A 19,110-nucleotide genomic window follows, 5' to 3' on the forward strand; every position below is an offset into this window, starting at 1 on the left:
CACCTCCTACCTGGGTCTCAATGACTCTGTGACACTCTGTATCTTAAAGCAAGACCCTGCCCCCCCATAGTCACACTGCCATACATTTATGATGTATTTTGTACAAAGTAGATCATACAAGGTATTAATGGAAAAGTTACATTCTATCAAGTATGATCATCCTCTATGTAGGCATGCATTATCTTTGTATCTATAATTATGAATATTAAGTAGATACCAGTATTTAAAATGTTTGCTACTGGAGTGACACCCACCAGGTATTTACATCTTGTCTGGCCAACAGATTGTGAAGGAACTATTCAAGTTAATTGCCCATTAGTGAACACTTAACTCTCACAATAGACCATAGAAGAAATCTGTCCCCACCTGAGTGGCCTTCCTGTAAAATTTCTAGCTGAAGTATGGGTGATGACTGCTATTGTGGAGTCATCAAAGTATGTAAGGGCATGTGACTCGCTCATGTGACCCTGACTCCATCTTGTAAAGTGTATTTTTTCACAAACACGGCTGGGGGCTGTGTTTGAAACTGTAAAAATCCACCCACTGGAGGAAGCTATAAAAGAAAGAGAGTAACATCATGACTTGTTCTCTCTCCCACCATAACTCAACACCTGAAGGAACATCTGGAAAACAAAGACTCTGAACTGGGGTGGGGGTCCCTGGCTGAAAGGATTTCTAGCCTGCATACTAAAGAACTATTTGTGTTATCTATCAGGGTGAGACATTGCTTGATTCAAATCTTGTTCAGTTATTAGAACGCAGACTGCAATTTTATTTTATTTCTTAAACTAACCTTGATCTATACGCTTACTACTTGTAATCACTTAAAATCTGTCTTTTACAGTTAGTAAACTTACTTTTATGTTTATTCTTTCTAGTGAGTTTGTCTGAAGTGTTTGGTAAATCTACTCAGGTTGCAAAGGCTGTCCATGTCCACTCCCCTTAAAGAAGTGTCAGATCTATTAATACATTTTCATTGTTTGAGACGTGATCTTGAGCAGTGCAAGACAGTATATCCCTGAGGTACAAGGCTGGAAGGATCTGGTTGGTGCCTTTCTCTCTCAGATTTCATGAGTGGCTCTGAGAGCATTCATGCAATCTAGCTGGGTGTGGAACTTCACATACTGCTGGACTGAGTGATAACTGCCCTTGGAGAGTGGTTTGCTGCTTGTCAGTAGCAGAGCATTTTGAGACACACCCCAGGCTGGTGAATTGAGGGGGCACAGCAGTTCCACAGTCTCAGGTTGCACCCCGTCACATCATCCAATAGTCTATTAGAACATTAAATACTCTAAAGCATACCTGAAAGCATAACTGATGCACGTCTGATTCTACAGAATGCCAGTCTGCAATACAACTGTTGACCCTCAAACAAATCAATGTACCATGGTACTGTTCCTCTATGTATCATACTGGTGAAGCCGTATCCATAGCACCGATTGATGCAGTAAGTCAAACACGGGTGTAAATTCTATAAACACAATGGTACCATCCTTTGGTCACTCGACTAGTTTTTCAGTAACATTTTCTCTCTCTCTGCTACAGTTATGCTTTTAGTACTATATATTGGAAAGGATGTTTCACCCCAAAGGGGTCTGTCTGGGATGTAGGGGAAGAGATTCTTTCCAGTACTTGCCTAACACTTTACACTTCGTGTCTGTCTACACAGTCAGCTAGCGATGTGATTTCCAGCTCACGCAAACATATTCACGGTAGGCCTCATTGAGGCAGCTGACTCAATATAGTAATGTAGATTTTGTAGTATAGGATGTGCATATGTTGGCATGGGCTAGGCGTGCCAAATACCTACACACTGGGTTCAGGCAGCTTTTCATTCAGTGAAACTAGTCTGTGCCTCCACTCACTGCTGCCCATGATACTACTGCTACACTGCTAATTTTGAAATGCTAGCTCCAGGAACTGGGAATCCCACCTCTAGCTCATAGTGTAGATACAGCCTTAACAGACATTAATAGTCAATGTGTTAAAGGCTGTAGCCTTCTGTACTTGGGGAGCACTGGAACCAGTTTGAGCAGACTGGGTCACACTGGGGGAACCAAACACAGACACACAGGAGAATCTGAGCAGGCCAAGAGAATGCAAATCATACAGATTCTGTCCCTGTAATTTAAGAGTGAAGCCAAACTAATTTAGCTTCTAGTGAAGTATGAGATTAAGTATGTGCACAGGGCTCTTGTAGGAGCTCTCCAACAAGTACCAAAGGATTTTCCTCTGGTTTCCAGTTCATCACATCTCAGCTCAGACCAAGGTAATCGCCTCACTCTGAGTCATTGATTTCTCCAGTTTGGCTCTTTAAAGAGACCTTGACTAGGTAATCAGCCAGAGAATGGCTATCTGCTCAAAGTGTAGCTTCAAAAGAATGGATTCTAGGTGGGTTATTTGCATAATCTTCACCTCTACAAATTTTCTTGAAAATTCACTTCTCCTGTATTATCCCCAAAAGTCCTTTGAAGTCCCCAATGTCTCCCAGCAATTGGCTTCCTTTTAAATAAGCTCCACACAATCCTACAATAGTACACAAACATCTGCATTTTTAATACAATGAACTCCAAAGAGATGAAACATAATTCAGTCAGGTTTGTCCATGATGTTACAGGACCTTGTCATATCTGTCACAAGGCCACTCTTGTAATATAGTGTCTGAACCGCTTGCTGCGCTTACTCAATTCCCATCTTTTTACAGCCTTACTCCAATCGATATGGGGTTGACTGTTCGTGTCCTTCTTTTCCGTTCCAGTCTATCTTCAATGCTATTCTTTGGAAACTCTGCAGCTAATCGTTTGACATCTATCCATCTAAGTTCTGGGTCTGCCAACCCTTCCCTTACCCTCCATTTCTAAGTTGAACTCCCTGTTTCCTATATAGTCTTCTGATTTTCTTTTCACATGGCCAAACCATCTATTCCTGGACTCCCTCAGCTTTTCTATAACTTTTACCATCTTCACACTTCCCTTACTTCATTCTTTCCAAACATGGTCAATCCATGTAACTCCAAGCACCCATCTTTACATTTTCATTTCCATTGTATTCAAGATCTGCTCCTGTCTGTTCCTCAGTGCCCAGAATTCAATTCTGAAATTGAAGGCCTAATTAACATCTTGCAGATCTCACTTTTCAATTTGGTAAGTTTAGTGAAAATACAAATGCTCATATAAATAGGCATATAACACCCAATCCAGCAAAAGCTTTTACTCCTGTGAATGTTGTAAACATGAATAATTTTACTGAAATTAAGTGTGACTACGGACTAAGCATGAGTGTAAATCTGTCTGCAGGTTTGGGACTATGATGGGTTAGATGACAGAAACCCTCTGGTAGCTGCCACCTGATGTGCCAAGACTACTTCTACCTCTGTCTTCCCCGCCAGCCTATGACCCCAGCACCCAGACATGCCCGTCTGCTCCAACACAGACCCAGGGTCTGAATTATTTGCCCCAAAGCTTCAGGTCTACCTGAAAGCAGCTTACAGAAGTGTTCCTGCCTTTAACACTCAGATGCCCATCTCCCAATAGAGTCTAAACCCAAATAAATCCATTTTACCCTCTATAAAGCTTATACAAGGTAAACTCCTACATTGTTCACCCTCTATAACACTGATAGAGAGATATGCATGGCTGTTTGCCCACCCAGGCATTAACACATTCTCTGAGTTAATTAATAAGTAAAAAGTGAGTTTATTAAATACAGACAGTAGGATTTAAATGGTTCCAAGTAGTAACAGACAAAACAAAATCACCAAGCAAAATAAAATAAAACCCGCAAATCTATGTCTAATCAAACTGAATGCAGATAATCTCACCCTCAAATGCTTCAGTAAGTTTTTTCCTTAGACTGGACACCTTCCAGGCCTGGGCACAATTCTTTCTCCTGGTACAGCTCTTGTTCCAGCTAACGTGGTAGCTGGGGGATTCTTCATAATGGCTCCATTTTTTCCTGTTCCTTATCTTTTGCATAAGGCAGGAATCCTTTGTCCCTCTGGGTTCCTATCCCTCTTCACAATGGAAAAACACCAGGTTAAAGATGGATTCCAGCTCATGTTCCATTATCACGTCACTGTAAAACCCCAAGCCTTCATTCCTCCCAACCTGGCTCTCAAGAAGACTTGCCTACAAATAGAGGCATCTACAGTCAATTGTCCTGGTTAATGGGAGCCATTAAGATTCCGAACCACCATTAATGGTCCACACTTTGCACAATTACAATAGGCCCTCAGAGTTATATTTCATATTTCTAGTTTCAGATACAAGAGAGATACCTTTATACAAATAGGATGACCATACTCAGGCCATGGCTACACTGGAGAGTTGCAGTGCTGGTGATGGGGTTACAGCGCTGCAACTCACTCTGTGTCCACACTTGCAAAGCACGGCCAGCACTGCAACTCCCTGGTTGCAGCGCTGGCTGTATACCTGGTCTGCCTGGGGTGTAGCGATTCCAGCGCTGGTGATTCAGCGCTGGTCATTGAGTGTGGACACCAAAAGCGCTTTTATTGGCCTCCAGGGTATTAGGAGGTATCCCAGCATACCTTTTCAGCCACTCTGCTCATCGTTTCACACTCCACTGCCCTGGGCTCAGGTGACCCGCCCTTTAAATGACCCGGGAATTTTAAAAATCCCATTCCTGTTTGCTCAGTCAGGTGTGGAGTGCAATCAATCAATCAATCAATCAGTGACCATGCCTCCACACCCCAAACAAGACCCAGCATGGAGCACTTCCGAGCTGCAGGACCTCATCAGTGTTTGGGGTGAGGAAGCTGTGCAATCACAGCTGCGCTCCAGCCCTAGAAATTATGATACCTATGGGCAGATATCAAAGTTCTTGCTGCTAAGAGGCCATGAACGGGACGCGTTGCAGTGCAGGGTAAAAGTAAAGGAGCTGCGGAGTGCCTATTGCAAAGCCCGTGAGGTAAACCACCGCTCCGGAGCTGCCCCCACGACCTGCCGTTTTTACAAGAAGCTGGATGCCATACTTGAGTGTGACCCCACTGCCAATCCGAGGAGCATGATGGAGAGTTCAGAGCAGGGAGAAGTGGGGGAGGGTGTAGAGGAAGCCGAGAGTGAGGCTACTGGGGTGGAGGGAGACATCCTGGAGTCTCAGGAGGCATGCAGTCAGGAGCTCTTCTCAAGCCAGGAGGAGGCTAGCCAGTCGCAGCAGCTGGAACTTGTTGGTGAAGAAGAAGCAGATGAGCATGTTCCCGGTAAGAAGATTTTATTTTTAGGATGGAAATGTTTTGTGAGAGGAGGGTGGGGGTTATGGCTGCCTGCATGCATGCCTAAATGTGGAATAGCCCATTGATTTGGTCTATCACGTCTCTGTAATCAGCCTCGGTAATCTCTTCAAAAGTTGCAGCCAGAGCGTGGGCAATGTGCTTGCGCAAGTTTATAGGGAGAGCCACCGTGGTCCTTGTCCCAGTCAGGCTAACTCGTCCGCGTCACTGTGCCGCGAGGGGTGGGGGGACCATTGCTGCACACAGGCAAGATGCATAGGGGCCAGGGCGGAATCCACATTGCTGCAGAAGACCCTCCCTCTCTTCCCAGGTAACAAGCAGCAGTGATATATCTGGCAGTAGAAAATCCTGTTGAAAATGTAGTGATGATTGTTCAGTGCAGGTCCCCAACTATCTGCCCTCTGCTTTCCCCATTGCAGGTCCCCAACTGTCTGCCCTCTGCTTTCCCCTATGCACAGAAACCCCAGCCCTCAGGCAGTTCCCCTTCCCAAATGAAGTCGCGGCAGAAACACTCACCCCATTGCTTGCCATGCCTTCGCTGCCGTGGCCTCTCTGTCCTATGTTAGGTATATGGGAATGATGCTACAAAAAGTCTACAAACTCCTTCACTGTGATAATAAACAATGTAGCCTCTGTATTAAATGTTTCTATTTATGTTTTTTTAAGTGTCCTTGAATAATCCAGCCCTATCACCGCCTGCGAGAAGACTGCAGAACTTGAGGAAAAATCCTAGAAAATCAAGAGAAGATTTGATCAAAGCAGTTATGAATCAGTACGCCAGAGACAGTAAGATACTGCAGGACTGGAGAGAGAAAATGCATGAGTGGAGGCAAACACAGAGCAGGCGAAAGGAATTGGCTACCAAGAAAAGCACAAAGCAGCTGATAAGCCTCCTGGCTCACCAAACTGACTGTATGCAGTCTCTCGTAGCCATGCAGGCAGATCAGTACCGTGGTAACCCCTACCCCTCCCAAAGCTCTCTCCCTTGTTCCCCAGTGTTTGCACAAAACACCTTCTCCAGCAGCCTGGTTCTTACCACCATCAGCTGCCCCCAACACCTGTACGTTCACCTACCAGCCCTGAGAACTACAACCCTTACCCTATGCACTCAACCCCCATCACGATGCAGCATATTAATCCTGAAGTGCAGCAGGCATTAAACAGCAATCAAAGCAGGACATATTCAAACCTCTGAATGTACAGTCCATCACCCTACCCCCCTGCCCTTTAATGTACTGTATTTTGAATAAATGATTTCCTGGCTTATAAAACATTTTTTTATTATTGCAGAAAGTGAGAAATACTGTACCCCAAGGGAAAAACGGGCACAGCAAAGGCACCAAACATTACTGTTGGCTTTCAGCCTCAAATTTCTCCCTTAAGGCATCCCTAATCCTTGAAGCCCTTTGCTGGGCCTCTCTAGTAGCCCTGCTCTCTGGCTGTGCAAATTCAGTCTCTAGGCGTCGAACCAGGGAGGTCCATTCCTCACTGAATCTTTCACCCTTCCCTTCACAAATATTATGGAGGGTACAGCAAGCTGATATAACAGCGGAGATGCTGCTTTCCCCCAAATCTAGCTTCCCATAGAGACACCTCCAGCGCGCTTTTAAATGACCAAAAGCACACTCCACAGTCATTCTGCACCAGCTCAGCCTGTAGTTGAACCGGTCCTTGCTCCTGTCAAGCTTCCCTGTATATGGTTTCATGACCCATGGCATTAAGGGGTAAGCGGGGTCTCCAAGGATCACAATGGGCATTTCAACGTCCCCTACTGTGATCTTGCAGTCTGGGAAAAAAGTCCCGGCCATCAGCTTCCTGAACAGGGCACTGTTCCGAAAGATGCGTGAATCATGCACCTTTCCAGGCCATCCTGAGTAAATGTCAGTGAAACGCCCACGGTGATCCACAAGCGCGTGGAGAACCACAGAGAAATACCCCTTGCGATTAATGTACTCGGATGCCAGGTGGGATGGTGCCAGAATAGGAATATGCGTCCCATCTATTGCCCCTCCACAGTTAGGGAAACCCATTTGTGCAAAGCCATCCACAATGTCCTGCACGTTCCCCAGAGTCACGGTTCTTCTTAACAAGGTGCGATTCATGGCCTTGCAAACTTGCATCAACACTATTCCAACGGTCGACTTTCCCACTCCAGACTGGTTCACCACCGATTAGTAGCTGTCTGGAGTTGCCAGCTTCCAGATTGCAATAGCCACCCGCTTCTCCACTGGCAGGGCAGCTCTCAATCACGTGTCCCTGCGCCGCAGGGTAGGGGCGAGCTCAGCACACAGTCCCATGTAAGTGGCTTTTCTCATCCGAAAGTTCTGCAGCCACTGCTCATCATCCCAGGCTTGCAGGATGATGTGATCTCACCACTCAGTTCTCATTTCCCGAGCCCAAAGGCGGCATTCCACGGTGCTGAGCACGTCAGTTACTGCCACAAGCAATTTAGTGTCTTGCGCGTCAGGTGAATCAATATCATCTTCTGACTCCTCACTGTCGCTTTGGAGCTGAAGGAATAGCTCCACTGCCATGCGTGATGTGCTGGCAACATTCATCAGCAAGGTCCTCAGCAGCTCGGGTTCCATTTGTAACAGAAATCGCGCTGCAGACTCACAGTGGCGCCAAACTGCTTGGAATGTGTAGCAAAGCACCATGAGGCATTGGAACAGGAAGTGGAAAGACCCGCACCCTTCCGTCCCCTTCCCACAACCCACAGCAACAAAATGGGATGAGGTGCTCTGTGGGATAGCTGCCCACAATGCACCACTCCCAACAGCGCTGCAAATGCTGCAAAAGTGGCCACACTGCAGCACTGGTAGCTGTCAGTGTGGCCACACTGAAGAGCTGGCCCTACACAGCTATACCAACACAGCTGTAACTCCCAGTGCTTCACAAAGGTAAGTGTAGCCATACCCTCAGTAGACAATAGGCTTTGTAACAATACCTTTTGCATGAAGCATATTCCAGTTACTTGATATTCACCCATTAGCATATTTTTATAAAATCATATAAACTGCAACCTCACAGGGATCATACAGAATGTAGATTAGTTTCAGGTGCTCTATAAGTGGAAGTTTTGTAAGCCTCAGTTGGAGGTCTGAATGCAGACATGCTGTAGGAGTATGTCCATTTAGTCTAAACATTCAAGTGCATACAGTATCATGGCTCTAGATCAGACGAGATTCACAAAAACAGAGAAACGAAGAAGCCCATTCAGTGGAGACCTCCTCTCTTTCTCTCTGTATGATTTTCGTAAGGTGAGGGTGATGGTTAGGACTGAGCGACTCTTGGGAGGGTGTTCTTTGCATGTACTGATGGCATGAAGATGACAAAATTAGACAGTGGAACTTTTTTTGCTACACATTACATTTTTTATCTTAATGTAGCAAAATTCAGAAAAAGTTTAGATACAAATATTTTGGGCTATTATAATTAACTCTGAAAACATATTCTAAAGGGATATTAAACATGTTTCAGACATTAAGCCAATGTCTATTTATATACAATTCTACTGTGAGGAGCTGAATATACCACAACTCTCTACTGTGAAACTTTCTGATCATCTGGTTCTAATCACTGTAAGAAACAGGATACTGAGCTAGATATGGCCCTCAGCTTGGACTCAGTTCTTATGTTCCCATCACACACAGAGTGTCAGAAATGAGCAGTTCTCTTCGGCAACATCTGTGACCCACAAAGATCCCAAAGTAGTTTCCGTGTATTAATTTGGATCCATAGACAGGCCCAAAGTGTCCATATAACTCAGTCAATGTCCCACATTAAACTGTTTTAAACAAGGTTCAGAGTTTGTATGCAGAGAAGTCATTCTTCTTAGTACCTTGGCAAACATACCATTAAAAATCCCATTTTATAACCTTTTATTAAAGATACAGACAAGACGGTAAAATAGTTAAATCATTTGAAATGTAAAATATTAAATCAGGCTTTCATTTTAACTTCACTTGTTTTCTTTTTCTTCTGCTGAAGACAGTTTTTTTTTTAAAAAAAGAATTAGATAAATTCGTGTAGGATAAGTCCATCAATGGCTTTTAGTCCAGATGGCCGGAGAGGCAACCCCCTGCTCAGGATGTCTCTAAACCTCTGACTGTCAGAAGCTGGGATTGAACAACAGGGGATGGATCACTCAATAATTGCCCCAGTCTATTCATTTTTCTCTTTGAAGAATTTGGCACTGGCCCTCGTCAGAAACAGGATACTGTGCAAATGGACCATTGGTCTGATGGACCATCTGACCTGGGATGGTCTATCATTTGTTCTTGTGTCCTAACATCATGACAGGCGATTCCCTAGCCAATTGGAGAGGATGAGGAGAAGGGTGTGTTCTAAACCTCACCTCTGTCAGAATTCAGTCTCCGTGTTCCCTGGAGCAAGACACCTCCTTCTGTTTGGAGGGTTCCCAGGTGGGAATCCTCTAACTGTACTTAAGGCATTTTTTAACAAAAAACTGGGGTGAGGAAAGGAAGAAGGAATTAGATGGAGGAGACCACTCAACTTTTATCCCAATTGTCAGGGTAATCACCTGGGATGTGGGAGGGCCAGGTTTCAAGTGCCTGATAAAGAGACAGGATTTAAACAGGGGATCTCTCCTCACCCATGTGAGTGCCCTAATCATGGGGATATGGGATATGTTCATGAGGGTCTCTCTCTTAGTCTCCTGTTCAAACCTAAGTTCTTTTGTGGATCTAGCCCTATTGAGAAATAAAGTTATTGGCTCCACTATTTATTATAATTAATTATTGAAAAATAAACCATGAGATTTTAGTAGGGTAAAGTACAATAAGATAGCTATTTAATATCAGTCATTTCAACAAATTAGTCAAAAACAAACACCTGAGAAATCAATAGATAAAGAATTTTTTATAAAATTGGCCAGATGCTCAGCTGGTATAAATTGGCCATAGCTCCCCTGAAGTCAGTGGGCCAGATTAAACAGATATGGGGAAAGGAGAGAGAGAGAGAGAGAAATGTGTGAATGACTCAGCCTGATGCTCAGAGCACTGACTATGGGTGTAGGAGACCCAGGCCCCTGTGCTCCAGTGACTCTTGTACAACTTGTCCCAATGACTTTAATGGAGCCACACTGATTTAAAGCAGCTGAGGTTATCACAATGTGACCATCAGTTACCTGACTTGAGAATGTCTCAAACACAAGTTAGCCACAGTTCTCTGCTCTTACATTAAAAAAAATATATATACTTAATTTAAGATCATCAGCACTACTTGAGAAACTTCAATTTCCTCAACGGTTTCCCTAGTGCTATTTTCACCTCCTTGTTTTTCAGGCTGTAGATGATGGGGTTTAACATGGGGATCAAGATGCTGTACTGGATGGAGAATATTTTATCCAGAACCACAGAGGAGACTGAGCTGGGTTTTGTGTACTGGAAAAAGGCTGTCAGGTACCATAAACCAACCACAATAACGTGGGAGCTGCAGGTGAAGAAGGCTTTACGCCTGCCCTCGGCAGAGCATATCCTCAGGATGGTGGACATGATGTAAATATAGGAGGTCAGCGTGAGGAGGAAGGAGCTTGACCCAAATATCACAACAGAAGTAAGAAGCACCACTTGATTGGTGAGGGTGTCAGTGCAGGACAGTTGTAACAGAGAAGGGAGCTCACAGCTGAAATGGTTGATTTGATTGGGCCCACAGAAATGCAACTTGAGGGCAAAAACTGTGTTAAGAAGGGCATATAGGAAGCCCATGGTCCATGCCCCACTCACCAGCTGAACACAGATCCCTTTGCTCATTGTCTGCACGTAATGTAATGGATCACAGATAGCAGCATAGCGGTCATAAGCCATGGCTGAGAGAATGAAAATTTCAGCACCAACCAAGAGGATAAAAAGAAACATCTGGGCAATGCAGCCATTGACAGAAATAGTTTTGCGCTCTACTAGGAAGTTCATCAGCATATTAGGCACCGTGACTGAGGAATAGCAGATATCAAGAAAGGATAAATGGAAGAGAAAGAAGTACATTGGGGTGTTAAGATGAGAATCAGCTCTTATCACCACCATGATCACTATGTTACTACCCAGAATGATTAGGTAAATAAGTAAAAACATTGAGAAGAGAAAAATCTGCATCTGTGGGTCACTGGAAAGTTTCCGGAGAATAAATTTGGTCACTGTGGTTTGATTTTCCATTGATATTTATTTGGGAAAACTGTAACCTGTAAGACCAATAAATAAATAAATTTAATTTAAAACAACATAAGTGAAAAACAATGGCATGCGGACATTATCTGTTCAGCTGGATGAATGCAAATAAAGCCCTATTCTATCCTGTACAATATATATCTTTAAATAGATTTTAAGATTTAGAGAAATAGACAGCAGCGAACTGGTTGGAATTTGTGTGTTGTACAGAGAAAAAATAAGCCATATAGGGGCCGAAGTCCTCTTGTGTAACTGCCACTTTAAGCACCTAAACTGCAGAATCAGGCCCGACAGGTATTCACAAAATCCCTGCCAAGCTATGACTAAGGGACAGCCTGATGTGGGCCTCGCTTAGCGTCTCTTGTGGAATCTATCCCACTGTGGTTAAATAATTAAAGTCATTGAAGAAAGGGGACTTGATCTCCTGCATCCAGGGTGAGGGCCGTAACAAGCAGACTATTAAGTCCTTTGTTCACTTGCTGTTTCTCTCTGGCCTAATAACTCTTTCATCTGTCCCTCTAACGTCAGCACAGATACAGCTGTTTTTACTCCAGTTGGGGATCTTGCCCCTTTACTCCAATGGAGCTATGGCTGAGTCACACCCACTGGGGATCTGGCCAATTCTATAAGTACCTCTTTGTCTATTACATTTTGTAATTTTGGTATAGCAGTGGTTTTTGGCCTTTTTTCATTTGTGGACCCCCGAAAAATTTGAATGGAGGTTTTGACCCCTTTGAAAATCTTAGACATAGTCTACGTACCTCCAGACCACAGGTTCAAAACCACTGTTGAAGAGTATTTAATATCTATACTATATAATTGAATTCATCCCTATTATAATATCTAGGATTTCTATGATAAATAAATAAATATACAAACCCCAGAGACTTAGAAATACTGGTTTAAGACCCAGCATATTGTATAGACTGACAACTCAGCCAAATAGAGAGAATACAGGCAACTTGGTAATTATTCTGAATGCCATAGAGAGGGCCTACGAAAAGCTTAGCTGTATGACAGGCTCCTCCATTGACAAGGTGTATTGTGTGGAAGAAGGTAACCTCAGGTGGATATCATGCAGCTGTCCAGACTTTCCAAGGAAACCAGAGATAGTTTTCAACAAAAGAGTGAAAACAACTCAGTGCATACCAAGACATGATCTAAGGTTGGATTTTGGCAAAACCAGAAGAGAGCCTGGAGAAAAATGAATGCTCCAACACTGGAAGGAAAGAAAAAAGCAAGAAAATAATGACTGAACATATACTCAGTGGACAACAGAGCTTAACTGCAAAGAGGAATATTTACAGAAATGGAGACTGAAAGCCTGAAAAGGGAGATGAGTCATGTTGACCTACCTGCCAACATTTTGGTAGAAGCAAGTAGTACAGGATTAACAGAAACCACAAATGGAAGAGAAATTGAGGACAAATATGAGTGTAGCAGCTCCCTAAGAAAGTACAGGAAATATGAAGGATGTATTGATTTATATGATATTATATTTAAAGAGCAGCACGCAGCCTGGAGATGAAATATCAGTTGAATGAAAGGATTTGAGAGTTATGAAGGAACAATGTAAGGAGAAGCTCATCACTTAGTGTCATGGACTCGAAAGATTTCCCACAAAGTTCTTAGTATCAAGAGAAGAGTCATTTCACAGACCCTAGGAGATTTTGATCTGATTAATGTTAAAAGCAGAATAGGAAAACTAGAGAGCCAATAAATGATGTGGGAGAGTTTCAGCACTACCGGAAGGAAATCTGGTCTGAGGATGTACAATATAATCAGACAGCAGACTGGATTAAAAAAGTGAGAAAACATTAGAAAGCCACAGCACAGAGGAATACACAAAGACCAAAGAAAGAAAAAGATGAAGTACTGAGAAGAATAAAAAATGGAAAGCCACCCAGACCATGGGATGCATGGATTCTGGCTGCAATGCCTTACAACACAGATTGATTGTTTGCTTGATCAACTTAATAAATGTCTGAAGAACAGATTTCCAAGATGGGTAGTAACAGAGACAACATTCCTGGTACCAAAACAATAAAAGGAGGAGGAGGAAGCGGCCGCAGTAATCTATGAATTATAGACCAAACACGGTTGGTTGACTAACTACATGGAAATTTCTATCAACAAATCTGGCAAAGAAGATCTGGATAGAGCTAGCTTGCAATGCAGTGCTGCCTCCTGTAAATATGAAAGGGACAAAAGACCAATTCAGACTTTCCAGGAGGATCACAGAAAAAGTTAGATGGTCTCATTCTTTGTTTTGTATCTTTTGTGATCCATGAATGTGGGACTCTCCACACAAGGAAAGTGTCCAAGGTTCATCCAAAAATCATCTCCTTTCTACAGCAATCTATGCTTAACTGGAACACTTGACTCTACCTAGAAGAGATTCTTCGATGAGGTCCAAATTAAAAGAGAAATATTTCAAGGGGATTCCTTAGCACCAGTGCCATTTGTTGTAGCGATGCTGCTGCTGACATGGATGCTTGTTGAGATAAATTGTGATTGTCATATCAGCAAAGGTCAAAACCCCAGTTAATTTGTTAGACATGGGCAAGCTGAAACTACAGGAAAAGTCAGAAAAAGGAGCTACAGAGATTGATGATGTGTGGGAAAGTTTGTTGAAGATATAAAGCTACAGGTTGTGTTTGCTAAGTGTGTGTCAGCGTCTGTAAAGATGGCCAGACTGGAACAATCCGATGACATACAAGTTACAAGCAAGGAACTATCCATGAAATCTCAGCCTGACCCCTACAGATATCCTGGAATGAGGTAAACTGTCAGAGCTACTACATAAGAAACTGAAAAAAAAAAGTGAAGAAGGAATATTACAGATGTATAGGAACTACTTATGGAGAAAACTCAAGTCTAAGAGTTTGATCTGAGCCATTAATATGTGGGGGATGCCAGTAGTACAGAATAGTGCTGGAGTGATCAAGTGGAGTCAAGATGAGAAGAAAAAAATTGACATCCAGAGAAGACAACTGCTGGTGATGTCTTGCATATTGCATAGCAATCAAGCATTGATAGAACATACATCCCACGATGTGATGAAGGAAAACTCTGCTATCTGTGGAAGAAGCTATTGATAATGAAGACTATAATATCAAAATAAGAGGAGTCAACCTGAGTAAAGATCATCCGGTTACAATAAGAAGCCATGACTGAGCTGCATCCAAACCCATGAAAGCATGAAAGAAAGGAGAAAGCAAATTACTGAAAAATAAATAAATAAATAAATAAATAAATAAATAAATAAATAAATAAATAAATAAAAGACTTGAAAGATTTACAATGAAATCAATCCATTGACAGTGGTCAATAGAGATCCAACCTATTAGTGACAGAAGATTATTAAATTAATGGCTTGCAGAAGGGTCTCTCATATAGAGAGACAGAGCCTCATTATGAAATGAAAGTCGTTAAGGCTTTATTATGTAAGAAGTAAAATGGACTGACAGAACTATTCTGCAAGCCACAGAATGTTTTGTAAAAAGGAAGAGGTGGTGGAGCATGTGTTGAGCAACTTCTGGAGCCTATCTGAGAGAGTATATATGAACAGACAGAGAGAGGTTGCCAAGTGTCTGCACTGGAGACTCTGTACAAATTTATGCTTGCCACAAACAGTGTGCTATTATGAACACCAAAGTGGAAGCGCTCTAGAGAATGAAGAGGGTAAGATTTATGGTATCTGGCAATTGTCACAGACCAAATGGTGTGGTCAAAGAGGCCACACATAGTTGTAGGTAAGACAGCAAACAAGCCCATGTTAATTGATGTTGCCTCACCATTAGACAGAAACATAAAAAAGAACCAAGGAGAGAAGATGGGGAAGTATGAAGAACTCTGCCTCGAAGGGGAGCAGTTATGGCAAACTAGAACATAGACAACCCCAGCAGGGCATGAACAAGCAGCTCAAGAACATGACATCGTGGCTAGTGACCTCCAGAAGACAACGTTCTTAGGCACTGTGATAATGTGAAGGAAAGTCAAAGGAGTCTGAATGAATTTGAGCACCTGAAATGCAGGAATTCTGTAGAGGGTTTAACAAGACTCCTGACTACCTAAACCTACAGAGTTTGTTCAGCCAGGATTTATTGGTGACACGTGGGGATACATTTTATACAACAGCTCTCTTCTTTTTAAGCTGAAAGATTTAGTATGTTGTGAAAGCTATTTCTTTCTTTTTTTCTAAAATCCACCCTATGTGATACTGAGAGAAATTAATAATGATCATAATAAAGGAATGTGCCCAGAAAACTCTCTAGGCATGCTGACATAATTTGAAAAAGGTTCTGATTGAAAATTAATGGGACTTTTGTGTCTAAAAATCTGTAAAGTTCCTTTGAAAGTCTGATCTAATGGGGCTTTTGACTTAGTGTTCTGCAAGTCTGAATATCCGGTTGCTCATACATAAGAAAATCTGTCCTGCCCTCTTGGAAGTGAGTGGCTATTTTGACATTGATTTTTATTGGAAATGGAAATGGAGCCAGTGTTCTGTGCAACACCAAATCAATAGTTAAACCAAATGTCTGCCAGAGAGCAACTGAATCATTTCCCCATTTTTGGCTCATCAGACTAATGCCCAAGCAAAGGAATCTTACACTAGAACCTGAATGCCACAGGCAGATTCTGTGCAAAGTGAACTCCAAAGCTAAGGGCCACCTCCAGAGATTCTCCGGCCCCCAATCTTACCACCCCCTAACAAACACACACTATTGCTAACATGCACCAACTGATCTCATTTGTCTCAGGGCTGTTGCAAGCAAGTAGGGTGACCAGATGTTACGATTTTATAAAGACAGTCCCGATTTTTGGGTCCTATTACCCCCCACCCCCTGTCCTGATTTTTCACACTTGCTGTCTGGTCACTCTTTAAGCAAGGGGGAGAGCTGGGTGATTCATATTGTAGCTAGGTTGCCAGCCACGACCTCTGTGTTGTAACAAACTGTGTGAGCAGAAGTCAATGGGACTCTGCAGAAAGACCCACCCCTAGATAAGTGGAGCAGAATCTAGACCATTTAAATTGAAAGATTAAAATGAATATAAATATGAATTATCTCATCTGCCTTTTAAACAGAGATTATAGATATGGAGAGATCACTCTGACTCATGATTTTCTCTGTTTTCTTAGTCAAATCAATAAGTAGGTAGGTAGACTATCTAGTCTATCTGCATCCAGAATAGAACATCTCAAGACATCCAATAGGTCTATGGATGTGATCCTTGGACCCTTTATCCAGAGCAGTGAAACCACTCAAGGTGTGTAGGGTTATCTGTGGTAGTGGAACAAAGAGCCTTTCCTGAGCTGCCTCTAAGATTAAAGCTGATTTCTTGAGAATGGTTTAAATGCTGTTTTGTTCCCCTTGGGACAAGATCCCTGAAGTTCACTCTCTGTAACAAGCTACCAGTAACACTGGGCTGGGTCAGCACTCAAGCAATGCTCTGTAGTGCCAACAAATGAGAGCAATGAGACTATTCACGTAGCTGAAGATGCATAACTTAGATATATGCCATCTCTCCCTCTGCTCCCCCGCCTAGTGTAGATCAGGCTTTAGGCACTGAACTCCCTGGGAGTGGTTGGACATAGCACTTCTTGGCTTAGCATCTCCCACTAGCTAGTTTAGGAGGCTCTGCGCCTACCATGCTGGCTTTTGTGGATCCCCTTCTTAGGTATCTCTCTCTCCCACCCGTCATTGTGTAGGCAGCTGGGGGGGCAAGCTCAGGCTTTGTGAAGGGCAATGATTTTCCCAAGTGCCTAAAATTACTGCGAAACTCAGCAACCCAATGTCTAAGTTCTTCATGAATCGAGCCCTGCGAATCTATCCAGAAGAGCAGGAAGCATGATGGATCGGGGCCTTACAATTTACTGTTTAAGCTTGGGAGTTGTTATTTTGCAATAAGCAGAGCAGCTGGTTAAGAGGCAGATTTCCTGAGGTTAGAAGTTTCCCTCTCAGGCCAATCGAGCACTCATCCTGTTTCTGGATCCCCAGCTCCTCCCATTTCACCCCAGTTACATATGTTCCGGGAGGCCCTGTGAGCTCAAGGCCCTTGTCCAATTGTCCCCTATTCCCCCTTTCTCATCAGCCTGACCCTCTGTTACCTTTATTCCCCTCTGAGGTCTAAAGTTTAACTCTACTAACTTGATTTTCTTTAATTTCTAAGAATATATATATATATGTATAATTAACTTTTCCTAGCCAAAGAGATCTCATGTTCTCGTGCAAGGCATAAATCAGGTTCACTTTTGGCAATGGATCTCAGACACAGTGAACCAAGTGGGAGAGCAGAATTGGGGTGTCCTCATAGGCAAATACAGGTCTCTTTAATGAGAGAACTGAGGTGGATGAGAGGGAGAGAGAGAGCGGCAAGACAGATGGCAGAATCCATGTCCCACTCCCTGACATCCTGAATGAAGAGGTCATGTCAGAGATTCCAACTTGTCATATACCATCACACAGATCAGTGGATCCTTGTTTCCCCTCTACTCATTTTCATTCAAACAAAATTAAGTTATAAAGAAGAAAATGCTGCATTTTCTCATCTCATCCTTCTTCCACCTTCCTAATGCTGGGTTATACAGCACCTACCACCCAGGCAGTTTGTGAGTAGCAATGAGTTAAGCTGCATGGATCATTCTGAAGATGAAAAGATCCAGGGCTCCAATCCTGTGCAAGTGAAGTCCATGGGAGTGTTACTATTTAGTATGGTTGGGAACGGATGCCAAAGGCATAAAGTGGCAGGCAGGTGCCCAAATCCCTGATAAGTAAATGGGATTTGGGCACTAAATCCCCATTTACAGCTTTGAAAATATCTCCCACCAGGTTTTCTTTAGTTAAGCTTTAGACCACTTTTCTGTTTGAAGCTCAGATCTTCTGAGTGTTATTTATGGACCACACTGCGATACCCTAACTCCCAGTGAACAGTGTTTTGCACTGTTTATTTCAGTGTAGCTACTGGCGGAATAAGGTATTACTTTGCTAGCAAGGTCCTTGCAGAATCTGTTAAATATTTAATAGTGGTGGTGGTTAGGGGGCTCTTGCACTGTATTTTGTGTATGTTTTGGCCAAGATTGTCAAACATGACTGGTGATTTCAGATGCTGAAATTGAGATGCCTGTAAGGGCCCTCTCACAGAGTCGCAATATTTAATGTACTTATCTGGCCCCCACTGCTGAGTACGGAAAAAATTCCCAAGACAGGTAGATTGATAAATAATTTTGGTATGATACATATACATACATGTTGGTTTGTCAATTCTCACAAGAGTTTACTTGCACTGTGCTGAATCACAATATTTCTGTGGACTGGCAAACAAAAGCGTCTGCAAGATTCCTCTGTGGCTTTTTTTCTAGTGTGCGAAGGGAAGAAAATAAGAAAGGAAATTTATGCCCCAATGAGAGCAAGAGATATTGGACCATGTTGCAATCTTATTTACACCATTGGTAAACACGGAGTAACTTTACTGAAGCTGATGATGTTACTCCAGGTTTGCACAAGCTTAACTGGAAGTTAGAATCTGATCTGTTATTCCTAATGGTAAGTTCTTATTGCCTATTAATCTCCAAATCATTTTTCTAGTTCTGTTTGAGATGATAACACTTCACAACCTTGCTTCCATCCGCCCACTGAATATTAAATAAATGAGCCATTATGTCTCATCATTTTC

General features: G+C 42.8%; 1 protein-coding gene across 1 annotated transcript; it reads right to left on the reverse strand.

Moving 5' to 3' along the window:
- Nucleotides 1-10,488: 10,488 nt before the first annotated feature.
- On the reverse strand, nucleotides 10,489-11,421 carry LOC115641157 (olfactory receptor 5A1-like). The gene has a single exon (XM_030544242.1). The coding sequence runs from the start codon at nucleotides 11,419-11,421 to the stop codon at nucleotides 10,489-10,491; it is 933 nt and encodes a 310-aa protein (XP_030400102.1).
- Nucleotides 11,422-19,110: the final 7,689 nt, after the last annotated feature.

Source organism: Gopherus evgoodei, unplaced genomic scaffold (genome assembly GCF_007399415.2).
Source record: "Gopherus evgoodei ecotype Sinaloan lineage unplaced genomic scaffold, rGopEvg1_v1.p scaffold_33_arrow_ctg1, whole genome shotgun sequence".
In the NCBI taxonomy this organism is placed as follows: domain Eukaryota; kingdom Metazoa; phylum Chordata; order Testudines; family Testudinidae; genus Gopherus; species Gopherus evgoodei.

What these genes read in the sequence shown, in the direction of transcription:
- LOC115641157 (XM_030544242.1), bottom strand. Translation starts at nt 11,421, where the DNA reads ATGGAAAATCAAACCACAGTGACCAAATTTATTCTCCGGAAACTTTCC.